At 40.6% G+C, this 19,180-nt stretch overlaps 2 protein-coding genes across 3 annotated transcripts; one reads left to right on the top strand and one right to left on the bottom strand.

Annotated features, from left to right (window-relative positions):
- The first annotated feature begins 4,942 nt into the window (after positions 1–4,942).
- On the top strand, positions 4,943–8,865 carry LOC147861390 (uncharacterized). Its single transcript, XM_087322369.1, has 4 exons — positions 4,943–5,008; positions 6,302–6,318; positions 6,509–7,026; positions 8,612–8,865. Exons 1-3 carry the CDS (start codon positions 4,943–4,945, stop codon positions 6,990–6,992), a joined length of 567 nt encoding a protein of 188 aa, XP_087178495.1. The 3' UTR covers positions 6,993–7,026; positions 8,612–8,865.
- Positions 8,866–11,348: 2,483 nt separating this feature from the next.
- Positions 11,349–17,692, bottom strand: LOC147861389 (centromere protein O). 2 transcript variants are annotated; one of them, XM_087322872.1, is made up of 13 exons: positions 17,521–17,692; positions 15,736–15,798; positions 15,627–15,666; positions 15,497–15,545; positions 15,327–15,397; positions 14,883–14,941; positions 14,730–14,804; positions 14,594–14,651; positions 14,250–14,386; positions 14,106–14,162; positions 13,914–14,011; positions 13,651–13,844; positions 11,349–11,506 (listed from the first exon to the last, which is right to left on the bottom strand). In XM_087322872.1, exons 1-13 carry the CDS (start codon positions 17,596–17,598, stop codon positions 11,406–11,408), a joined length of 1,080 nt encoding a protein of 359 aa, XP_087178998.1. In that variant the 5' UTR covers positions 17,599–17,692; the 3' UTR covers positions 11,349–11,405. The 2 variants fall into 2 exon arrangements, with proteins under 2 accessions (XP_087178998.1, XP_087178999.1); XM_087322873.1 differs by having other exon boundaries at positions 15,751–15,798.
- Positions 17,693–19,180: the final 1,488 nt, after the last annotated feature.

Below are 19,180 nucleotides of genomic sequence, written 5' to 3'. Positions count from 1 at the left end.
GCAAGTTTCTCAACAAAAGAAAGATATTGGGAGGCCGAATCCCAATATGCAGTGTTATAATTGTTTTGAACGAGGACATATTTCACCAAATTGCCCACATCCTAAGCGCGAAGGAGGAGGTATTGCCCCGATTCCAAGACGAGTAGAAGAGCAAAGGTCACAAAATCAAGTAAATTCTCATGGTGTTAATTTGATTGAGTTTAAGAAGAATGATAATGTAAAGGATGCATTAAATACAACATGTGGGAAGGTCATGTTAGATGGGGATTCATATGATGTTTTAGTAGGAAAGAGAGCTCGTGTAGAAGAGCATGAGGGAGAACCAAGAATGCGAAGTAGGTTGCATAATAAGGTGAAAGATGGACCAATATCACAAGAGGGAGAACCTAGTAAGCATAGGGATAAGCAAGGAATGAAATCTCTAAAATCAAAGAGGAGGATAGCTATCAAGGATTATCCACTAGGTTTAAATCAAGAATCATATTCCTTGTTAAATGACTTGAAAGAAAGAAAAGTGGATATGACCTTTGCCCAAGCTTTAGAATTAGTTCCTAAGCTACGTAGAGAGTGGAGGAAAATGGTGAGTATTTCTAAGAAGGGTAGAAGGGAAACTAATACTATAGGTAGAGTAGATACTCAAGATATTCCTCGAATATGTTACAGTCATGAAAAAGATTTGTTGCCAGTACTAGAAGTTTGGTGTCAAGGGCAAGTGATGGCCCCAACATATGTAGATGGTGGTGCACAAGCATGTGTCATAACGGAGGATATGGCAAGCAGATTACGATTAAAGATTAATAGAAAACATGCATATAACATGAATATGGCAAATAATGCAGTAGTGCGATTTGTGCCGGAGTTGGCATCTAGTTTGAGGTTTCTATTGAGAGGCGTAGCGATCGATTTGCACTCCTTCATCCCGAACTTGTATAACAAGTTGAGAATGTAGTGCCATTGAGAGATCATAATGCTGGCCGAATTCCGAATCACCTCGATGCCTAGGAAGTAGTGTAGCTCCTTCATGTCCGTCATCTCGAATTTGTTGGAGAGGAGGGACTTCACCTTGTTGATGTTGACTAAATGCTCACCTCCAATAACGAGATCATCCACGTATAGAATGATGGCAATTGGGCTTTTAGACTCATTTCATACATAGAGGGAGTTGTCAGATTTCGACATTCGAAAGCCGATTTGATGAAGATATTGCATAATCTTCGAATGCCAAGCACGTGGTGCTTGTTTCAGGCCATAGAGAGGCTTCTTAAGTTGACATACAACTTTCAAATGGATGTTGGATTCGAAGTCGGGTGGTTGAACCATGTACACCTCCTCCTCCAATTCACCTTGAAGAAAGGCATTCTTTACGTCCATTTGGTGGAGGTGCCACCCTTTCGCCGCTGCAAGTGCGATCACGGTCCGCACAGTCGTCATCTTTGCCACCGGGGCAAAGGTCTCTTCGTAGTCGACTCCTTGTGTTTGCACGTATCCTTTTGCTACGAGTTGAGCTTTGTAGCGATTGACGGAGCCATCGGCATTATACTTCACTTTGTAGATCCATTTGTAGCCTATCGCCTTCTTGTGCGATGAGTGGGGAACGATATCCCATGTGTCGTTCTTGTGTAGTGCACGCATCTCCTCATTCATTGCTTCGATCCATCGTGGGTCCTTCGCGGCTTCGGAAAAGGTTTCTGGCTCCCATACTGTTGCGACCTTCATCATAAAGGTGTAATGGTATGCCATATACTCATCGTAGCCGAAGCGGCTTGCGGGGTTCTTTTCACGGGTGGATCAACGTAGCTTCTCGTTTGCGGATTCTAAGGCTTTCTTCACTCCATTTGTTCGGATGTCAAGGCCTTCGAACTCACTATCGAGGGAGTGAGTCGATTCGTTGCCATCGAAATGAGCGTCTTCATACTCCGGCATTTTGGCCTTCCCTTTGTCCAACTTCGGACTTGGTCAAGATGTGCTTTGATCACTCAAAGGCTCTTGTGGTCTGCTCAGTTGGGTCGTGATCGGACTTTTTTCGAACATGCGCGTAAGGTGATCTTCATCCTCTATCTCTTGTTCCATGGATTCCGGGTCGAGCGGAATCGGAGTCGAAGTTGTCTCTAGTGCGTACCAAGATGCGGAATCATCAAAAACGACATCTTGACTTACTCGAGATTTTCGAGTTGAGGGGTTGTAGCACTTGTACCCCTTTTGCTCCAGTGAGTATCCTACGAGGATACATTTCTCCGACTTCGGGTCAAGCTTTTGACGCTTCTCGTCGGGGATGTGCACGTACGCAATGGAGCCGAATATCCGAACATGAGATAGGGCCGGCTTCTTTCTGAAGAACTTCTCGTGCGGAGTAAGTTCGTGCACACCCGATGTCGTACACCGATTCATGAGATAGACAACCGTGTTAGCTGCTTCCGCCCAATACGATTTCGGCATGTGCTTTTCATTAAGCATAGCCCGTGCCACTTCGAGGATGTGACGATTCTTGCGTTCGGCCACTCCGTTTTGTTGTGGCGTATGTCGACACGAAAACTCTCGTCGTATTCCTTCTTCCCTTTTTCTTCTCTCTCGAACACGAGCTATGTAGTCGCACTACGATAGCGATGAACCGGTTCTTCTTGAACGTCGGCGTAGAGCACAACACATGATCACGATGAGGCGAGTGGGCTAGATCGAGCTACCAAATCGCTCTGATACCACGTAAAGAATCAATGGTGATTCTGGTGAAGCGGAAAAGATGTGAGTTATGTGTGTATGTGTGAGAGAAGAGAGGAGAGGAGAGGAACACAAGATAGATAAGAGACAATATGAAGTACTCAAGAAGAAGAAGGAGATGTATATTAACAAGTAGAATATGAGATACAAAATAGCGTTACAAGGAGTCACAACCGACTTAATATGGAGTAGGAGGAGGGTGCTTTATATAGAGTCACCCTCTCTCTTCATTTACTCACTACAACGTTCACTCTCTCACTAGAGCCTTGAGGAATGTGAAGTCTTACGGTCATGGAGAATGTGGAACCATTAGTTATGTGTCATAGAATATGAATCTATGACACATAGTTTAATGTGTAGAGAGTGGTGGTGTGACTCTTGACCTTTGAGTAATCATAGATTCTTGAAAGGTGTATTCACACGTTGCTCTATGTTGAGCTTGATTCTCAACACGTGTGTAGCCGCGCGTATTTTCCACCCGTGCTTGGTGTTGATTGGCCATTTCCCCTTCCTGTAGAAGTCCATGGACATTAGGTTGATTTCGGATCATGGTCTATCAATGCTACCACCGGCTCCTGGACATTCCTGATCTGGACCGTGGTCTCCGTAGTAGCTCTTGCCCAGTGTATCTTTGAGTAGTGGCTCTCTGCCAACTCATCCTCCAAGGCTTCCTCCTCCAGGTGCGTTGTCCGCACTTCCACGGGATTCTCCGGTTCCGTCGAGAGCCGTTTATGCTTTACCAAATCCACGATGGAATCGTGGAATTCCCTCTTCGCAATTCTGAGCACTTCTCTCAACGACAACTCCACCTTGTTGTCGAGGATCCACTTTTCGAGGACCTTCTGCAAGTCATTCGATCTCTCAATCTCCGTGCTCAGCCGGTAGCCCGGCCTGCTTCATTATCAACATCGTTCTTCCTCAGTCCAAACCGAGTCTCATACCGATTCGGGGGTCCGGTCCCTCCGGCCTTTCCCGCACACTTGTCCTCTACTAGAATTTAGTAGTTCTGGCATGCCACTTCAACAAACCCGGTCTTCTCCTCAACCGGATCGGACCACCCTGTGACTTCCCGGACCCGCTGCTCCGTGCGGTCCACTTCCTCCCTCTTTAATCGTACTCTGGGGAGGCCTTCTAGTACCGACGACCAAAATCCAGAATCCTTCGTCCTTTGGCCTCCGTTGCCTCTGACCCGGATCCGAGCCGACGTGGAATAGTGGACAGCCTCCATGTGGCGCGCTGCAGCTTCCTCCATCAACCACTTCATTTCGCCATGTCTGATATTCATCTCCAGGGCTCTCTGGGTGTCATTAGCTTGTACTCGCCTATTCCATAGGTAAACCACATTACTTCTGAGCACTTCCGTAAATTTTGCGCAGTCTCTTTTGCTATGGTCGACCGCGTCGCACCACATGCACCGTTGTCCGGTCGGAGGCCTCCGGTCACGCCATTGTCCTCCGCTATCTCTCCGGGCTTGTGCGATCTGAAGATCACGCACCATCTGTGTCAGCTCTTCGAGAGCCGCTCTTCCGGATGGGCCCTTGACCACGTTGGTTGGGGCCGAGCCCGTATCAAGCCAACTTCGGGTCTCCTCCTTTCGCGGGAGCAACGACTCCTCAAACTTCATTGCCGCGATTGGTCTCGTTGTCGACGAACCCTCGTCGCTCCACTCGCGCTGCATACTCTCTTTACCACAACCCAGTCGGCCGTCAGCCCGTCATCCGTCTCCAGCAGGAGACCCACTTGCTCTCGATCCTGCACATCGACAGACTTGACGAATAACAGGACCCGGCTCATGTGAAGCATAGTCCTATCTAACGCCTAGAGACGGGAAAACCGTCAAATCTCGAACTCCTGGAGGAGCGCCGACGCGTTCCTCCCTTTCCTGGGGGTTTGAACCCATTCCATGAAGTCCCGCTTCGACAGCCGAAGCGAGTCATCGAACCCGTACTTCTCGAGGAGTCGCCCTTCGAACTCCTCCTAGGTCTGGCAGCCTGCCTGCGCTTCGAGCACCTCTGCATGGATGCTCGGTGTCACCTGCCGAGGGAATCTGACCAGTTGTCTGTGGTCTGGGATATCCCTCATCATCATCTCGGCCCGGTAGGCCTCCAAATAGCTCGTAGCGTTCTTTCCTTCGAACTAGCCTATTGTGCCGACAATCGATTCGATGGCCCTATCGAGGGCGCTTGTGCCTTCTCGAGCGTTCACCAACCGGTCGACAGCTACCGCCATGGCTTCGGTGAGTTCAAATCCCCTCATCTTCAACTCCTCTGCCGCCTTGTTTCACGTTGGGTTCACCAAAGATGTCGTGTTGTTACGCGTGTGCATAGGAAACTAAGGCGGAACCACGGGGGCCCTGAACCGGGGAGTGCGTGAAAGTAGAGAAGGAAGAGAACGGAAGCGAGGGATCGACAAGTACTGGTTGCCGGCAAGCACCGTGTTGACTGGGTCAAACGAGAACACAACTACGCACGAGTTAGACAGAGGAGCGCGCCCGTTCGGTTACGGAGACAACAACAGATCAGAGAATGTCACAATAAAACAAGGAGACCACTTCCCAAGAGGAATCGATTACGACTAACAAGTGATTACAATCTTTCTGATATTACAACCGGCACGCCGGTGACCAACCAAACACACGCGCGCACACACACACACAACCGAGTTACTCAGTGGAGCCTCTATTGGAAGCACCCGGGCTTTCCTCGTGAGCAGAGGCAACCGACCAAAAACCTGCAGAGATCACACAGAAACAGTGCTCGGTCCCCAGTCTGACAACACTTTCCCCTTTCTCCCAAAACGCGATACCCTCTCAGTCTCTCTTCCCCCCCCTTTTATAGGCCGTTGGGTGTGGGCCATTACATCCTAGTTACATCACCTTTATTCTTTGTCCATTCGGGCAGAGATAAACCTAGATTTGCTAACCCCTATCACGTGACCTATTCTTAAATAAGGCATAAAGTTAATCAATTTAAATGTCGATCCGTGTGGCACCGGTTCACGTGCTTGGCCTCCCGATTCCTCCCATGGCCGGTTTTCATCACGACACCGTTGTCGCTTCCGACCCGAATACCGGCTGATGCCGAATAATGGATGGCCCCGACCGGTATTCCATCCCAAGACTACACACACACTAGTTATTGTTAATAGAGTATCCCAACCACAATTATCTCTTACCATAACGGGTGGTTGACAAAGATTGCGAAAATCCAACGAAATGGCTAAATAAGCACAAGGACTTATCCATATATACATAATATACATATGTGATAACCCTTCGTAGGAAAAGTAGACTCAATATTTTTTTGATCCTTAGGCTCTACCCTAATAAAACATGTCATGCAATTTAGAATTAGGGAACATATCCCCCGGTCATTCCATGTTGTCACATTGATTTGTGATTATACCTTGGAGGGGTGATGTGATCCTATATCCAAGATGTGCATGAAATGTAACACAATCACCTCCCCCCGACCACCACCACCAATAGAGGAGAGGAGGATGCATGGTTTAAGTGTTATTGATGGAGTGTGTGGTAAGGGGCCAAAAACAAATTATTGGCAAAATTGCTTGTTTTCGAAATATGTAGAGAGGAGAAGAGAAAGGGTTTATTTAGGGGGGTAAATTGGGGAATTAAAAAAACAGGGGGGGGGGCATTCCCAGAATTTGTTTGCTATACAGATATAAGAAGGAAGAAGGAAGAAGAAGAAGAAGAAGGCATGGTGTTGTGTGTTATTATTTCTTCTTAATTATTCTCTCTTCTTTCTTTCTTTCTCTCTCCATCTCTCTGAAGCAGACGACAGACAAGACGAGATATTCACTCTTACGTTGTAAACGTAAAAAGAGTAGAGCAGAGAGCAGAGAGCAGAGATCAGAACAGAGAGGGCCTGCGTGGTGTTAGCAGCAGCAGGAAAGGTTTCCTGTCGACCGACCGAGCGATGGCTTCTTCTCGTCTCTGTAGTCTCGCTTTGTTACGACCCTTCTGGCCTTCTTCTGCCCCTACTGCCTGCACCTTTCTCCGCCCATTTTTCTCTTCTCCCTGTTCCTATTCTTCTCATCCCTCACCTCTGCCTCCAGCCAGCTCTGTTGCTACCTCAACTCTGTGCGGACGTGGTGACAAAAAGACAAAGAAAGGGAAGAGGTTCAGAGGGAAGTTTGGAAATTCAAGGCCAAACAGGGAGCATCGCATACGACGCATCAGAGAGCGCTGGGAGCAACCTCCGGGTACGCCGTGGCCTGTTCCTGGCCTATCTGTAGAAGACTATCGACCCATCGTCTGAAAAACAAACGCTCACTCGCTTGCTTGCTACCAAGGTAAGTCGGTCAAAAAGGAACCCCAGAAAACATTTAGAGAAGTAGAGGGACAGGGGACCGAGCAGGAGGGCTTGGAGAAATATTAGGAACTTAGGGTACCTAAGGAAATATCAAAAAATGGAGGCCTTATGGTGGTGGTTCCCATATAATTGAAAGTAAAATAAAAAAAACGCCCTTCTTGTTTTTTCTTGCTGCTTGCTTTCTTTGTAATTGTTCTAAAAAAAAGATTTTTGCAAGTTTCCCAGATCAAAAAGATTTTTTTCCTTTTTCTTGAGTTTTTTTCCGTTGTTTTTGTCCTGTGTAATGTTTTGGTTTTTTATTTATTGTTTATGTTGCAAGTACTGATGCAAAACTGCATTAGGATGGATGGACATGATATTATGACTTTTAGACTCATTGTCGGAGGCTACCCAACAATGCTAAGATTAGTGTAAAGATCCTCCCTCTCCTCCTGTCTTGATTCTTCTCGTTGTCTTTTGTTGTGTTTATTTTCGTGTAATCACGTGGTTAATCTTTGACCTGGCCATAGAACTAGGTGTAGAATACATATGAGGAGTAGAATACCATAGGGTTTGACATTAATAATGATGCTTTGGGTATTTAAGATAAGAACCAACTTTACCCAAGGTTAGTGGAAGCAACTGAAGGAATACATATTTAAAGTTTCTTTTATATGTATAACTTTTCTATTGCTAAATAAACATCGAGTATCTTTTATATGTTTAAGCTCTTTATGATAATATTGTTTTTCCACCTTGTTATTTCATGGTTTTGTATACCTTGTTTATAATGCAACCTATGATGCGAGGGATATAACTCTATAGTTAGGGACATGAAAATTTCGAATGAAGCCCTTAATGGCCACATGTGTGAAAATTTTGGTTGAGTGAAGCCTGACCACCCAGTATGTGAGAACCCATCATGCCAAATATTGGTGGAAACACCTATCCTCTATCCTCCAAACGCTTCTTCTTTTGTCTTCATGGGTTTTGTGTCATGGCATAGTTTAGTACACCTTGCATTTAAGTTCTAGTCTGAGAAAAAGAAACCCTAGATTGAACATGATAGTGTCTTTCTAAAGTTTCTTTTAAGGTGGAGCATATACCCACGATACATTTTATCCCCTCTGTTTGTTACTATAAGATCATCATCAGCATGAGAATCTTTGGAAGACAAATGCAAAGGAGGAATCTTCCTATGATGGGTGCAGTAAAGTTGGGATCCCATAAACGAACCTCTTCATCCAATTATACTTCTGTCGTGAAAGATTTAAAATCTGTCTTTCTATTCTTGAGTCACAAATTCTTGACATGGCTCTTTCATGATATGCAAAGTTGGGATCCCAATGGAGAAACTAGTTTTTTTTTCTCTTAAACGGGATCCCTGAGTTTTTCTTTTTCCTCAATCGCCTGAATTTGTTGTAATTTGACTTTCTAATATTATCATTGCTGTGATCTGTATCGCTACCTGTCTTAACCAAAACAACGGGTGAATATGATGTGACAGGCCAAAGATCAATGGATGCCTTTAAAATGTTTTAACGTAAATCTTTGTAATCATTACTGCTGTTTCTCAAATTCTGCAGGGATCCCATCCATCCCATAATGAATGAATGTTTTGGTCGTCACCAATTAATGGCAGCTTGAGAACTCAGCATCTTGGTTATGCAGGAGAAATCTAGCAAGGAAAATTAGGTTTTTGTTATAGAGAACTGAGGGCAGCACTTTTGATATGCTGGAACTATATCCCTAACTAATAAAATTGTTTGTTTTGATTTGTTTCCCAAAACACCCTTCTGGTTTTACATCAAATTTATTGCTAATTACTTCTTTGTAGACTGCTTAAACTACTAGTATGATTGTGTTTGACTGACATCGTTAGTTTGTTGAATTTGGCTTATAATTATCCTGCGAAGCTTTTAAAGGGTACAGGAAGATACAACAGAAGAAACTTGGGCCTAATTTACTTGGCCACTTTCGAAACCCTCCATAGAAAATAGAGAACAAACGAATATGGATCTAGGTTTAGGGATAAAAGCTGGAGGAGAGCAGCAATATTTTAAAAAAAGTGCACTTCTGGAGAAGCTATCAGCAACTGGTTCATCAATACAGGTCTAGGTTGTGAAGTAGTATGCTGAAAAGTACATGTACTGCCTAGTATCGAAGCACACATTGGTGCTGTAGGATTAATGTGTGTACAATGCTATGAGTGAAGTTATTTCCTGTTCTAAATGCTGTACATGTCATTTTCCATGTGTCACATTTGAAAGAGTTTTTAGATCTTTTTAGCTTTCTGTTCTGTGGCTTGATGACTTGAATCCTATCAATGTTTTGTTTTGGATTCCATTGTGCAAATGGGATAGGTTGCATACTAGTAAATCATTATTAAGGTGGTCATTCTCCGACCACCTAAACCTCCTCCTTCACAAGTAGGATGTCATAACTTTCTCATAGCTTTCATAACTAGCATTCAGAACTTCAGTTAATCTAAGTTGCCTTACATTGATTAATTTATCATAAATTTATTTTCAAATGCATGATTGCCATGCATATATAATGTCATTCACATCTACGGTATATGTGTTGTATTTGTGAACTAGTACCAATATGTACAGCTCACAATTTACAATTGGCGTGTAAAACTCCTAGCTAATATTGATCACATATGTGAGGCTATTATATTCGTGCAGTGTTCAAAATCACATTGATGAGGCCTATTACATTCATACAATGTAGTTCAAAGTACACAAACTTCTGGAACATCTATTTGACAATAAAGAGTCAGAAAGTTTACATTTAGAGCTGTGAGTACAATTGGTGTGTAAAACTCCTAGCTAATCTTTATCACGAATGTGAGGCTATTATATTCGTGCAGTGTTCAAAAACACACTGATGAAGCCTATTACATTCAGACAATGTAGTTCAAAGTACACACGAACTTCTGGAACATCTATTTGACAATAAAGAGTCAGAAAGTTCACTTTTAGAGTTGTAAGTTGTGTGAACTTTGCCAATAAAATATATGTATTTCACAAGCACACTATCCCTAATAAGGTTTAAAGACTTCACGTTATAAGCTGCATCAATAGTGGCATACTTCAAAGGATGACATTGTATTGACTGATTTGAGTGGTTTCCTTGCTCATTTCATGGAAATGACTTAAATTCATAACTGTTGCAGTTTTAATTTGCATCTAATGTCTTCTACAAGTAGCAAAAAATTCCCTTCTGCCATAGGACAAGCTATAGTTGGTTTATGAATATAAGCTTGCATTCATTGTCTTCTTTGAGACCAACAGGTTGTTTCCCTTGATTTATTTCCAATACAGAATAAATAAGCATTTTATAGTTCATGAATAGCTCTAAAGGTGCACAATTCTTTGTTAAAAACCAGTGAGATTGTGAAAATGAGGCTACATCACCTTATGAATAAACAGCTACATTATTTGTAACACTTGTCAACATGTGCAGTCTTTATAAAAAGGTGGTGATATTATGAAAACGTTCATACAAGGATGTGGCACAGAGAATAAGACCAAGCACAACAATGTATACTAGACAAATTTATATACAATATTAAAGACTTGGTAGACCTACACTAAATTTCCTCTCAACTGGTGCCCATCCATGTGTAAGTTAAAACAAAACTTTGATTAGCCATACACTAGTATGCAATTACAGCAAAACAAATGGATAATGCAATATTGACAATGTGACCATGAGAAGAAGAGAAAATGTGTCTATTTACCCCCTACATGGGCAGAATAACAGAAATGAGATATGAATTCAGAGAGTCACACATTTGAAGTTGTAGAGCTGCTTTCAACTTGCACAAACAGCTCAAAAGGCAGGGTAACAAGTTGTCAGTTGAGAAATCAAATTTAAAACATAATTAAAACAAAGGCTCAAAACAAATCTTTGTGATTTAAAATATAAATAGATCCCTTAAATATTGGATACATGTTTCATAAATGTTCTTTCACCTTGCCTTCTGGTGAATAAAGTTTATCAGATCTTTCAATGGTGACAATACACTGTATGATTGATACTCCTCGTTATCTTGCTTGATAACCTTATCATTTTGTTCATAAACGAGATCACTATTTATACCACTGGGAAGAGTCATGATGTTCAAGAAGAAAACTTGTTCCAGGTGCTTTGATTCAAGCATAAAAACAAATATGAGCTTTGTTTAAGATCAGTCAAGAATTCTTTCAAGTTGCACCGAAATATTCTTGAAGTAGGCTTTTAAATGAATTTAGAAGACTATCACAGCAAAGGATTACCTTGGAAATAGCACCTGGAAAGTAGCCTTTCAGAATTAACAGAAAACTGAATGTGGCTTTAGCCTTATATATATATATATTACTACAAACAGGTTTACTGTTCTTCAGGAGCAGCAGAGAGTGTCACCGAATCAACTGTGGAGGTCATTTGCCCTGAGAATATGGTGGTTATACCCTCCACAAGTCCTTGGTATGCTGAATTAACAGAAAATCTTTCAATTATAAGGATAGTACAAAGTAATCTGGCTGGCATAAAATCTCATCGAGAAGAAATTTATGCTATAAACCATAGAAATTAAAGTATATTTGTGGCAAAGTAATGGGGCAGAAACAGGAGAATGCTGTAATCCATTCAAAACAGGAGAATGCTGTATGCGAATATTTGACTCTTAACAAGAGTGTTGGGTTTTGGGCTCAGAAAGTAGTGGTTAACACTCTCGTGGAAGAACTAGATGGCTCCATCCTTGAGGTCCACAAGAGGGAGATGAATGTCATGACATACCATGCCAAGAAGAATGAAGCAGCAAATGGCAGCCTTGAAACTATGACCCTTCACATAAAGATTTTGACTTTAAATGAGAACACCAAATCTCTAATATCCATGTCTCCATTCTGTTGACAACTTTTTGAACTTTTCACACACGGCTCTTTTTGAGATTAATACTTTGAGATTAATCAGTCTACTATCGTTCAGCACAGCCAAATAGTGGAGGTTGAGGATTTACAACTTGTATCCTACACATCTTCCAGAAATGAACATGTACTTCGAGGGGCACATTAAAATGGTTGACAAAGGTACAACATGTGTTGAAAAGGAGGGCTTGAACCATGATGAGATTTAAATTAGCCATTTAATAAAAATCACTACTAAGGAAGGGTAACTAATCCCTTCTTCTCTTATGCATAAAGGCTGTAATGTTCAACTCAACAAGAAAGGAAGCACATGCATCGATAAGTGATATTTAATCATGCATTGCATGCCTTTCGATTGGACTACGAATTAGATTAAACCTTTACATGAAGGTGGATATGTAAAAAATGTAAAATATTATGGAACAGTCATGGTCAGCTCAATAATGGTAAAATTATTTGGATGTATAATGGAATCAAAGGTAAGTGCATGGGCTGAAATAATGGTAAGAGCGTTTATGGACAAGTTGGCTATTTGGAAACATCATAGCACCATCGATCACTTTGTTATCCTTCTAGTTTGAAAATGTCCAAAAGCATTTTCTTACAAAGTTTCTCCAAGTCAAGAAACAAACGCCATACACTCCTACTTCTTGAGACAAGATCACTTCCATTGAGATCATGGCCATGGAAAAGAATGCAGAATACACTCTTAAGAATAAAAAAGTACCTTGTAGAGACTTCCTAGAATTGCATGGGAAGCAAGCAACAAGATGAGAAAGACACATAAAGCAAAATTTTGTATTCTGGTTGGCTGCAAGATATGAAAATATTGTTTATAAGATAGGATGCACCACATTTGCTTCATGATACATAAATAGATTCCTTTGTGAATGAAGCGTTTTTGCAACACCAATGTATAATGAAATTGGAAGGATGTGGAGGCTCATGCTTCACACATTATAAATGTTGAACCTAACTATAAAACCATGTTGCACATCCTTAGCTGTTAAAGCCCATCTCGTTGTCTGCCATCTGAACCATTGCTTCTGTGCGACTTAGCTCACACTCACTACAATGTGAGACAAGATGTTGGGGCACTAGTGATGAGAGTAATTGACTATGCACATTTTTCCCTAAACGAGTTCATGGATATGAATATCACAGTTTGATACAACGATTTCCCATTGCTGACATCCAACTTTTGACCCAACCTAATCCTTACATGAAGTTCTCTTACAACCACGATGTGCACTTTTGATTACAACATTCACTAATAAAGTTCCTGAACATCAAGAGTCGCTATTCACTTGCACATTTTCTACGTGAAACCCTAAATCCTAAAACAACCCCACCCTCTAGGCACATAAGTTTGGTTGTTTAAGTGAAGGCAATTTTGGCACCCTTTCACTCTTGTAACAATAATAAATCGTTATCATTATCTTGCTCAAAAACATTGTAGGGCATTGATCCCCTTCCCTATGACATTGTTGGAGATTGGCAAGGTACTAGATACGTAAACCCTCCACTGATTCCACAATATGCTTTAAAATTTTGAGATTAATGCCAGGTCACATACTACAGCATAGGAGATAGCTCAGACATTCCTAAAGTAGATACTTAATTGTAGGTAATATAATTATATCAATTCATAGACCATTACCAAATAGCATGATGCAATAACCTTTTTATGAAATGCATTTTATTACCTCTAGGCAAATGTTCTTCTTTCAAAATTCTCTCTGCATATAACAAACTGATTGGGGTAACTTTGGGCTTGTTTCCATCCAAACAGGCAGACTGGTGCTTTTCCTCAGATGAAGCAAGAGGCCAGATAATCACCTTTGTTTGAGTAGGCAGCTCAGAACGCAAGTCCTCATAACTCAGGCTTACTGTCACCTTGCTGTATGTAGTTACATGATTAATACTGGTACTAGGCTGTTAATAGGAGGGAGAAAACTTATCATCATACCATGCAAATTCTTCGACCATAAAATCGACAACATCACAGCGCACTGTATGCGCCATGTGCTTGATATTCTCTGTTCTTGATAATTTGAATGCTTTTATCTGTACAATGGAAAACATTTGTTCCAACTGAACTTCATCGATGCAGTATCAAATTATTATTATGTTACTTAGTTTACACTGAAACTGGAATTACCTGTTCTCTTCGTGATACATATGCTTGAAGCAAGTCACCAATCACATTAATAAACATCTGCATCACATGTGTAACAGCAGACACATTTATTGAATAGTCACACAATTAAAAAGGGTTCTGGAATGCTAGAGGTCACCAACTCACTGCTGGGCTTGACGATAGATATCGGTTTTCAGCTTCCCGTAGAGGCAAAAAAAATGGAATTGTATGTTCTGATACAGACAATGTCTCTGCATAAGATCGTGCAGCCAGAACTAAATAGTAGCTTTCAATCAGCTCTCCTACACAAAACACGTTCTGTTTAGGGACAAAGATATTTCACTCATGATCAGAATCAGGCATGAAAGAAATGCAATTATCATTTATAAATGATGAGATAAGGTATCATCTAGATTCTAACATATTTAAAATATTAATGTTAATAAATCTCAGTTTGTGAACATAGCTTGAATGTTAGTTGGCAATTCAATGAGAAAACATATTTTCACCTGTATAAAATGTGTCATACTGGACACCGATACGGCCCTCTTTCAAACCACTGATAATCTGTCAATGAACTTCGTATTCACAAGGCCAATTAAACTGAATATTAACTTCAAAACAAAGTGGCAATGATTTGACTACCTTGCCTTCAAGGCAAAACAGTTTACGTGTCGAGTCCTCCAGAACATTCATTTCACCCTCTCTATGCAACAGGAACTGAAACTTAAAAGATTGTAGAATATTAGTAGATGCTCATCAATAACCGAAAAAAGTAATGTTAAGAAAGTGACTCACTTCTCTACGTATATAAGAAATGACCTCATCACTGCAATCCTCTTCTTCCCGCTCCTCTACTGCAATATAGTAAGGAAAATTTCAACATCTGCATAGAATGAATTTGATGCCTGCAGGTTTTGCCCTAATTATATTCAAAAGATTTCAATAAAATGTCTGCAAGATAATTATTCAATCAGCAAACTGAAAGCTACTAAATGGAAGGGACGTTGTCATAGATTCATATTTTACAGTCTAGGAAATCTGTTAGTATCCAATTGGAATGCCTTGAAATTTTTTGTTTAAGAGGGTTTGACCCAGTCTTTTGCCTCCTTAACTATAAACCAATGAGAGAATGTCTTTCCCTGATTTTCAAGAATTCTAGGAATGCTCGATCCAATATTTTCTACAAGTAATTATGTATGGTAAACTCATATTCAAAACACATGTTGAAAAGCAACAGACCAGAAGCACACTCTGCCTGTGAATCCTCAAATTCCTGTCGTAATCGAGCAGCAATAAGTTGTTCTGAACCACTAAGATACACATAGATCAAATATAGCCAGCATTCTAACCATCTTAGTTAGATGACAGAGAGACTAATGTCTAAATTGAAACCAAATAAACAGAAATACCTGGTAAGGCTTTCTTGAAGTTTCGAATGCAGTTGTTGAAGGTTAGTCACTGTTGTCACTCAATAGGTCAGTTGTTATAGACTAACAAATAATGCAATGGAACACATAAAAAAGTATAGACAAATATTACATTTCTCTGAAATTGCCCGCAAAGACACATCTAAAGGTTCCTGTGTGCAACATTTTTTCAAGAATTAGATAGTTCAAGTCAGTGCACATCTTAACATATTGAAGCTCACAGGTATGGAATATACAGCTTCACCAGCCAATGCTCGTGCTTTCCTTGTTAGCTGTTCAAAATGCTGCAGGTTGGAATATAAATATAAAATAAGAAATGGTTAAATCAGTTAATCCATAAGCAAGTTTGTGCAACGTCAACAAACAATACGCCACAATCATGAATCTAAATTATGTCTTCCAGCTTCATTGAGAAAATTCTAACATATACCGATGTGAAACAAAAGCTTTAGTTTCAACTCATAAGTCAGCTCATTTCATTATGCCAATGAGCATGTACAGTAATGCCAACGTTCTCAGTACAAAACAAGAAATGCAGATAGGTCAGACTAATCAATATTATAGGATTTCATTCACTGTATGCGTCTAATATCTATTAAAGTTTTGGGGTTATTATTCTTCAGATTGGAATAATGCTTCAACAAATGGCATGTTTTTGGTCTGATCTCCTTATTATCAAGGTATTTTTCCTTAATCAATAGGATCGCAGAGCCAATTTAGATGATATGGCATCAATGAACGTCTTTTTCTGTGCATTGCAGCTTTTCTATGAGCCTATTCTCCTTAGTCAATCTGAACTACAAATTCTCACTGATTGTTTTGGATAATCTATACTAGATTATAAATCCTATATAGCAATGGTGTACTATACAGAGTGTGGTTTTTCATTTCTTAAAGTCCTACTGTGACATGTCCTGGATCGCTACAAATAATTTCCTTGGTCATAATTAGAGGCATTGGTGATCATTCAATTCCAGTAATTACATATTCTCAGCTTACATTTACAAGTTTATGCTCAGACTTCATTAACAAGTTCCAGTATGCATTATCAAAATATTGAAGTTTATGAAAAAAACAGTGTTTCCAAATTGGTAAACACTGACCCAAAAAACTTTTCGAGGATCATAATGGTCAACCTCCACTGGGAGTCCTGAACAACCCAACGGTAGAATTATAAAAACAATATACATAAGGTTCATGTTGCTTGGAAAACCCCAGAAGCAGAATTGGAATAAATTTTCATGAATCATGAGTAAAATGATCAACGTCAATAAAAAGACAACATTCTCAATCACGGGTATCATATCCAGTTTTCGTGAAACATAGCTAATGTAATATTTTAAGTTACCTAGAAAACTCAATCGAGAGTGTAATAATCTCGTAGGATAATTTCAGCTAAACAAAGACAAAGCAATACATGTCAAAAATTCTATCAGGGGTACTATAACTTTTCCTAAGAAACATTCTAGGGTACAAAATACTGATAATGTCATTCACATTATTCATCTCAACAAAGAAAGATATGCCAAATTTCTCATCTTGATCATCATACAAGGGAAAAAGTAGTAGTTGCAACAGCTTAAGATTGGCCAGAAAACTCAATCAGAAGTTCTTTCGGCTAGTTTCACTCCCTAAAGAGGGCAAAGAAATGAAATAGTGGCTGCAGAAGCATAAAAATGGCTAGGATAGACAATCAAAGCACTTTTTGCTTAGTCAATTCACAAAGCAAGAAATACCAAGAAAATCTAATAGTGTCATAAAATCACGTTATGAGAATCAACATTGAAAGAAAGCTAAATATTTACTACACAATCCAAAATCTTTAAGATACCAAAACGTTTCAGCTAGTAAAAGACATTAAGTATATTGCAGAAAGCTTAACAACTCCATAAAAATTCACCTCAGGGGTATTAGTACTTGATCGTAAATTTGTTCAAAGACACGAAATTCCGTTTAATCAAGCAAAGACACGTTCAAGGAAAAAGAGGCATGATCAGAAAGCATACTCTGGTAGTTGTGTCCCGCACTAGCCTCTGTGCATTTGTTCTCCTCTTCCCGATCTTCTTAGTCTGTTTCTCCTCCATTCTTTAGGAGATCCTCCAGACGTAACGAAGAGATGGCGATCAAAACAGGAAATTGCCCTAACTCTGCGTTACTCCTGACAAGCCCTAACTCAATGTGCATAACCCTAAAGCGCAGCCATCGCGCACAAAATTTTGATTTCACACGTGCGCCCATCCCGTTTGTATGAGTTGGGAGGGGGGAAAGCGGCCATGTTCGGAAACACATCCTTTTTGTTGTGGACGTTATAAAACGCACCTCGCTTAATCTTTTGTAATTAGCTTACCTTAGGTTGTGGATTACTTTACCCTAGTTAGGCCTGGTTCCCGATCCAATTTTCTCACTTATTTATTACTACTCTTTGATATCCTCTTAATTTCTTAGATGCCACCGTGGAATGTAGGGGTTGAACCCATGACCTCATGGTCTCCATTACTAAATGCTAACACAACATAAAGAGTCGTATGTTTGCCCGATGCTAGATGGCAAAAAGGAAAAGGCACTATTAACATTTCAATGGATGTCGTAGTTCACTCTCATGCTAAAAAAGTCTGGAGTCTTATCCACAAAGGCAATGAATTCATGCAAGTAGGAGTTGACAACAACCCGATTCAAGCCTAAACCGAGTTGCTAAACCATTTATAAATGATTTGTCAATTCGGTTCAATTTGGTCAAGCTTCAGCTTCCTTAACTAGTTTGAGCTTGGTTTGGCAAGGTTCAAGCCAAAACGCGCAATTTAGGACCAAATCAATTCCTAAACCGGGTAAGGCTTAACTGATTTGGTTTAGACGAGGCCAAACTGGTTAAGCGAAAACCAAAACATTGCCTATTCTCTAATGCAAGCACCTCATGTGGTTTGCTCACTTTGTTGAGGTCATACACAATGATGGGATGTCTCCTACATCTCTCACATGCCCCATCTTTTACACAAAGACCAAACACATGGAGGTGAATATCAATCATACATAGCATGCTAGAGGGCACCCATTTTTTGGAACTTGGCAACCACATTGTTACAAGACAACGAAGCAAATGAAGCCACTTTGGTGGATGGGTAGTCACCACATGTCAATTCCAACTAGTAAGGATGTCATCGACACGTGCCTCAATATCAAGCACATGGAGGTGAATATCAATCATATATAGCATGCTAGAGGGCACCCATTTATTGGAACTAAGCAACCACATTGTTACAAGATAGCGATGCAAATAAAGCCACTTAGGTGGTTGGGTAGTCACCACATGTAAATTCCAACTAGTAAGGATGTCATCGACATGTGCCTCAATATCAAGCACATGGAGGTGAATATCAATCATACATAGCATGCTAGAAGGCACCCATGTATTGGAACTAGGCAACCACATTGTTACAAGATAGTGATGCAAATGAATCCACTTAGGTGGCTGGGTAGTCACCACATGTAAATTCCAACTAGTAAGGATTTCATCGACATGTGCCTCAATATCAAGCACATGGAGGTGAATATCAATCATATATAGCATGCTAGAGGGCACCATTTATTGGAACTAGACAACCACATTGTTACAAGATAGTGACGCAAATGACGCCACTTAGGTGGCTGGGCAGTCACCACATGTAAATT

The sequence above is a fragment of the Azolla caroliniana genome, unplaced genomic scaffold (assembly GCF_043228905.1).
Source record: "Azolla caroliniana isolate FFs.n. ecotype wild unplaced genomic scaffold, voAzoCaro1.0.p SCAF_7, whole genome shotgun sequence".
NCBI classification, from domain to species: Eukaryota; Viridiplantae; Streptophyta; class Polypodiopsida; order Salviniales; family Salviniaceae; genus Azolla; species Azolla caroliniana.
Note: the sequence above shows the minus strand (reverse complement) of the source record. Positions and strands in the feature narration are given on the sequence as shown.